General features: G+C 47.3%; 1 protein-coding gene across 1 annotated transcript; it reads left to right on the forward strand.

Annotated features, from left to right (window-relative positions):
- Positions 1–5,803: 5,803 nt before the first annotated feature.
- On the forward strand, positions 5,804–6,265 carry LOC147693372 (thymosin beta-15A homolog). Its single transcript, XM_086933211.1, has one exon. It carries the CDS (start codon positions 5,804–5,806, stop codon positions 5,939–5,941), a length of 138 nt encoding a protein of 45 aa, XP_086789337.1. The 3' UTR covers positions 5,942–6,265.
- The last annotated feature ends 574 nt before the right edge of the window (positions 6,266–6,839 follow it).

A 6,839-nucleotide genomic window follows, 5' to 3' on the forward strand; every position in this document is an offset into this window, starting at 1 on the left:
AATTTAGCAAATTGTATTTTAATCAACTTATAACGGTTTCATAGGCTTAAAGCTGCCAAAAGATCTGCTTTCAAGGTCTTATGCATTACAGATAAAGGCATAAGCAGCCTGGGCCCAGACTTCCTACAAGTAAAGCTCAAAATATGCTCTCTGAAAGAAATACTGTGATCCAGTATTGCACTACATCTCATTCTCCTTTTAAATTGCTAAACTTTGGAACGCCCTTCGGGCAAGCGTATGAACTATCGAAAACCAACTGGAAGTTCTAGGGATGGTGAAGATCTGGCTCTTCTGTAGGTGTCACGTCACAAAGGTCCTCATAATATGGAACGATGATGCCCTTCCTTCATTTTGGTGACAATATTTAACATGCAGATCCACTCAAGAAGCAGCTTCAGACATCACTGGAAATGAGCCCTCATTGGAACAGCTGATATCAGCTAGACCAAATGGATTCCATCAAAATTGCTCTCAGGAGTGAATCCCATGGACTATGCAGTAGCGTGAACCCTCCTGACTATCCCAGTCTGAAAATGTCTATTATTTGGATGATTTGTAATGAAAGCCCTTTTCCCATAAGCTAACCCTATGAGCAATCTGTGAACTAATACTGCTCATGCCTTCCTTACCTGCATGACACTTGCATGATTTCAGACATGAACACTGGCCTGACCTCAAGCTGGAAAGCTGACATGGTCCTAGGAATGGCAACTACTTGACACTATGCACAGTCACTGAAATGTATAACAGCTTGCATGACCTCTCCAGAACATGCTGCTTTACATCTTATGCCTTCTTTATCTGCTTGCCTCTTGCATATCTGCTTGCCTGATTGTTTTTTCACATATGAGTGCTTGTCTATGCTCAAACCTGTCTGGTCGCACCGTCATTCCACCTCGGTGCAGGACAACCGCCAGCCCTCAGAGCCTAGGTTTAAAATTCCCAAATTGTTTAGGGTTGGTCCAGGAATGTTTACCCTATTGGTTAGGGCATGGCTAGTAGCCATTCTCACCCACCCACTAGCTAGTGCCAGGCAAAAAGGTGGCACCTCAGGTACCCACTTTGGATCACTTCCTGGACCAGCAGAAGATCAAAAGAGGACTCGACGCTTGCCGGCGGACTGGCGCTAGGCGGAAATTGTAGTTTTCCAGAAGCCGGGGAGGCCTCCCGACCGACATGAGTCCTATCGCCCCATATCTTTGCTCAACTTTGAAGCCAAGTTATTGGCCAAAGCGTTGGCGAACCGCCTTCTCCCATATATTGCAGACTTGGTTCATCCGGACCAGGCGGGCTTCATGCCGCATAGGGCGACGCGACATAACATCAGACGTGCACAGGCGGCGGTCGACGCTATGGGGCGACTGGAGAACAAGCGGCGCTACTACTGGCAGACATCAACAGGGCGTTTGACTCGGTCAGCTGGACGTACCTCTTCGCCCTTTTGCCGCGCCTTAACCTGGGCCCGGTGTTTGTTTCCTATGTCAAGCTGCTATACACAGACATCACTGCTTCGGTGCGTATCTCAGGGGCGATTTCAGAGAAATTCTCCATTGCCAGGGGGACCCGACAGGGATGCCCCCTATCCCCCTACCTCTTTGCGCTGGCCATGGAGCCATTGGCCGCATGGGTGCGCATCGAAGCACAGCTTCATGGCTTTGTGTGGGGGGCGGGGCTCTCGGATAGAATCGCGCTATATGCGGATGATGTCCTCTTCTTTATGACCGATCTTAACCGCTCTGGCCCTCGAATATTGGAAATAATGCGTATATTTGGGGAGATGTCGGGACTCTTCCTCAACCCACGTAAATCGACCTTGTGGGTGCTGGGCGGGGAGTCAGGGACATACCCCTGGGCATCGGCCTTGCAGGTAGCGGTCGGTGGTTTACAATACTTAGGAGTCTTCCTGTCTGAGTCTGCTGCAATTGCGTGGGAGCGCAATGTGCTGCCGGTGTGGGATAGAGTCCAATCGGACATCAAAACCTGGTCTTGCATGCCTCTCAATATCTATGGTAGGTCTGCAATCTTTAAAATGGTCGCCCTCCCGCGGCTCCTATACCAACTACAGAACCATCCACATAAGATCAAACCACAGTGGTTCCGTCGAGTAAATTCGGTGCTGGGCCGCTTTCTGTGGGCGGGGGGTGCCTCCAGGGTGGCGCTACGGACTTGCTTCCTATCCACATATTGTGGAGGTCTCGCTACGTCTGACCTTCTGTCCTACTACCAGGCCTCCCACTTATTAGTTCTGAACGAGTGGTGGTACGGCGATCGCAACGACCCTGCATACGCACTGGAACGCGTGTTGATGGGTGATGCCACTCCGCATACTCTGCTGTTCTCGGCTGGGCGGCGGAAGAAACTGCCGCAGGTCACTCAGGTGGTCTTCATGATCTGGAGACAGGTACTGCACCGCATGGGCTGGTGGGGTAGCCTGACGGCGGAAACCCCACTATGGAACAATGGACAGCTTCCCGCACTGGCCTCGTTGACGGGGTTTGGTGGCTGGGACTCTATCGGAATTTCGTCACTTGGTCATGTTCTTTCTGGGACTACCCTCAAATCCTTCCAAGACCTTAGCTCCGAATTTAGTATGCCCAAGACCCAATTCTTTAAATATCTACAATTCCGTCATGCGCTTGCACCTAGTCTGGTTGGGCTGGACCAGCTTCCCGAATTTAGCCCAGTGGAAGCCAAGCTCTTCATGGGAGATCTGGGGGATAAGAAAGTCTCCAAAATATACCAAACGCTTGTCACCCACTGCTCCTCTTCCCTACTGTCGCTGAAAGCCTCCTGGGAGACGGACATTGGTCCTTTGGATGAGGATGACTGGAGGGAAGCCCTGGAGTCCCCCCGTGGGACGGCAATAGCCATGCGACTCAGGTTCATACAGTTCAAATACCTACATAGGGCCTATTACACCAGAGAGAGACTGTGGAAGGCTGGTCTCATTGCTACTCCGGAATGTCTGCGCTGTGGGACTGAGAGAGGCACGCTGCTACATACTGTGTGGTCCTGTGTGGGTCTGACCCGATTCTGGAATGGGGTGTGGAATTGTTTGTCGGAGGTGCTGGGGTGGAACCTTCCTCATACGCCCAGGCTGGGTCTTCTGCATGTCCTAGAAAATGTGGGTGGGAACATCTACAAGCGTCACCTCCTGTTGTTGGGCCTATTGGTAGCCAAGCGGGATCTGGCGAGGGCATGGAAAAGTGACCGGGCTCCTCCACTAAGCGCCTGGAAAGCGGGCCTGGATTTTCTCATGGGGCTAGAATTACCAGTGTTTGAGGCCAGGGGGTTCCCCCGGAAACACTACAAGATCTGAAAGCGGTGGGCGGATTATAGAGGGTTGACCTTGGAACCCCCAATTGACTTAGATGATGGACTGCTTGCAGATGGAGATCTCGGGGCCTAGGAGGGTGCTCGATGCCTACTGTATTCTATTCATATGCTGCGGTTGAAGGTGATCATGTGCATTGGGCTAGGGTGGGATAAGGGGTGGGTAGTAGGGGCGTTGGGTAGTTGGCGGGGTAAAGGGGGGCGATTTAAGCGTTTAGGCTATATATACATCCTGCTATATGTTCGCCATTTGACAGTGTCCTCCTGATTGTGGAGAACTGTACCTATGCTATGCCTAAACAGTCAATAAACGCAGCTGTGAAAAAAAAAAAGACGACTCGACCTTTGACTGTGAACGGAGAAGAAAAATAAAGGACTGGACCTGCTCCCTGTGGTAACCAAAACAAAGAAGTGGAATCCAAGGGTCATACAGCTGACCTCCTGTTCAAGCTGCATGGACGCAACAAATTACTAGAAGCCTTTTCCTGGATATACCCAGCTGACCAGTGACAACTGGATATGGACTGGACCCTGCCGCTGGCCTCTGCCCGACACCCCCAAAGTCTCTACGTGCCTCCCCTCATGTCCTAGGAGGCTTTGAAGGTGTACTCCTGTGTTAGATACGCATTTAAAGGACCAAGTTAGAAGGAAAAATATTTCACCAGGGCAAACCTGGTTGGTGTATCTGACTAATGGTCCAACGTGGTCAGCCTCAAATTGTGCTTAGGTCCCGGTCTACTGTGGCCGTTGACTATCATGGACATGTTGCGCTTTTTGTGCTATTTTTACTGTAAAATTTGGAAATTCATATCTCCTGTTCTCCTTATTGGATATTTGTAATTTCTTTGTCATTGTTTTACATTTTACTAAATTTTTCCAATCTGATTTGGCATTTCGCTTCATTATTGTCTCAGTACTGAATAGATACTTTCACATTGCTCTAAGCTAAGGCTGTCTGATCTGTGCCATAGCTATCTCTAATTACATCAGGCAGGCCTACTGATATTGGAGCTTACCTGTGATAAGTGCATCTCCCCCGCTCTCTCTTATCCCGTCTCCCTCTGCCCTGTCTTCTTGTTGCGGGCTCTGCCAGGAAGTCATGTTGCTGATCCGCTCGGCTGCTAGCTTTCTGCAGTTTAGCTAGAGTTGGGCGACATTACAGAGAAACTGAGCATGGGGTTTTTAGAAAATTAGGACTACGGGGGCGCACTGCCTGGGCTGAAACGTTACAAAGTGTGTGAAAAGCAAGGGTTTCGTAGTGTAGTGCGTAAAGAGCAGACGGCAAAACCTCCTTAACCGTCTAAACAAGTCAAAGACAAGACAATTTTACAATGAAAAAAGCTCTCGCAACTACATATGTATATATCAAGACAAGGTTCAATGACCAACAGTAAAAAAGAAAACGCAGAAGCAGGTTCTTTGGTGTGATACTTCTTGTTACAGCAAGTTGTTTACTTTTCTCCAGACTTTTGAGAAAGAAATCGCCGACACGTGTTTCGTCGTGTGTGGGTGAGTCAAACACGACTCTTCAGGGCTTAAACTCCCAAAACCACTGTGTGGTTGGAGTAAGTCTGGGTCTTTACAAGCTCAGTTTCAAGCAAAGGGTATTCTGTGTATACAAACACAGACGAGGCTGGTTGAAAGAAAGATCAATGGTAGTATATGAACAAGGTTATCATATCTCTTTTAGTAATCCTGTAGAGATAGTGTAGCGCTGTATCCCGCTATGCCTTCAGGCGGGAAGCCGGGAGGGGATTCCTATTCCGTGCCAAATTTGAAGAAACGGGTAAGTTTCTTCTGAGGCGGTGTGCCGCTTCTGGCAATCCCTCCTCTGTCTGTTCCCGGCGGTCGTCTCTCGTGTACGAACACTCGAGAGACTTACCCGTTTCTTCAAATTTGGCACGGAATAGGAATCCCCTCCCGGCTTCCCGCCTGAAGGCATAGCGGGATACAGCGCTACACTATCTCTACAGGATTACTAAAAGAGATATGATAACCTTGTTCATATACTACCATTGATCTTTCTTTCAACCAGCCTCGTCTGTGTTTGTATACACAGAATACCCTTTGCTTGAAACTGAGCTTGTAAAGACCCAGACTTACTCCAACCACACAGTGGTTTTGGGAGTTTAAGCCCTGAAGAGTCGTGTTTGACTCACCCACACACGACGAAACACGTGTCGGCGATTTCTTTCTCAAAAGTCTGGAGAAAAGTAAACAACTTGCTGTAACAAGAAGTATCACACCAAAGAACCTGCTTCTGCGTTTTCTTTTTTACTGTTGGTCATTGAACCTTGTCTTGATATATACATATGTAGTTGCGAGAGCTTTTTTCATTGTAAAATTGGGCGACATTACAGACCCTGACAGTGCTCTTCATTGGAGGTTCAGTACCAGGGGGGTTTTGGTAAGGCGTCTGTCTGCTAAGAGAACCAGCTGGCAGGCAGGCGCTCGGCACAGATTTCCTTAAATGTCTGACAAGCCTGATATGTCTGAGGTCGAGAAATTCGACCAGCAGAAGTTAAAGAAGACTTCCACGAAGGAGAAGAACACTCTGCCTTCTATGGAAACAATTGACCAGGAGAAGGAGGCCTGCAAGAAATCGTAGAACTAGCATGAAGAACATACTCAGTTTTTGTTTTTGCTGTGAATACATTAACATCTTTAGTTTGAAATCGTGTATATAAATGCAGCACAAACCAATCACTGCCTGTTTGTATTCCAACACACCTGCTGCTTTGAAAGATGAACCCTTTACCCCATTGATTATAACCCACCAACAGCTGTCTGCTACTCTTGTATGCAGTAAGCCTCAATGGAGGATGAGGCTTTAGCCAAAGGATGGCAAGCTTTAACATGTGGGGCCTTTAAAAAGGGATTTGCTTATGTTGTGTGTTCATGGAGTTTTTGTCTTTGTTCAGAAATGTATTATGCTGGCAGAAACAACAAGCATTGAAAACGCAATAGGTCTCGCCTTTGATTAAGTTAAAGCCATTTGCTTTGCTAATGGTATTGTATAGCAAAGCAAATGGCTTTAACTTAATAAAAGGCGAGACCTATTGCATTTTCGATGCGTGTTTAAACCTGTGTTCAATGTGACAAAAAGACTGTACATAGTTGTAAAGCTGTATGGCTCTGCATTTGAGTTTGCTATGGACAAATCTATCTACGAAAAGACAGCCAATACCTAAAGGGTACTCCACTGCAATAGCAAAACGAACCTACAAGTTACTTTCGGAAATATCACAAAAGCATTAGAGGCAAAGAAGTGGCAAAAAAACAAAGACGTACTACACAGCATGATGTAACTGAATGTTCTCAAAATAAAACTAAATATGTAAGTGAAATGCACCCAAATCTGCAATCCTGCTCAATGACAAAAAACCAACTTGTATCTACACCATCTTCTCTTGTTAACTAACGAAGTAAAAGCACACAATTTACTCACCGAGTTCCGATAAACAGAATGTAGTCAATCTATCGCTGAAATGTAATTGGTTCAAAAC

This window comes from Lissotriton vulgaris, chromosome 8, assembly GCF_964263255.1.
Source record: "Lissotriton vulgaris chromosome 8, aLisVul1.2, whole genome shotgun sequence".
Taxonomy (NCBI): Eukaryota; Metazoa; Chordata; class Amphibia; order Caudata; family Salamandridae; genus Lissotriton; species Lissotriton vulgaris.

Bases quoted from the DNA above. Each gene is read 5' to 3' on its own strand.
- LOC147693372 (XM_086933211.1), top strand. From the start codon at position 5,804: ATGTCTGACAAGCCTGATATGTCTGAGGTCGAGAAATTCGACCAGCAG.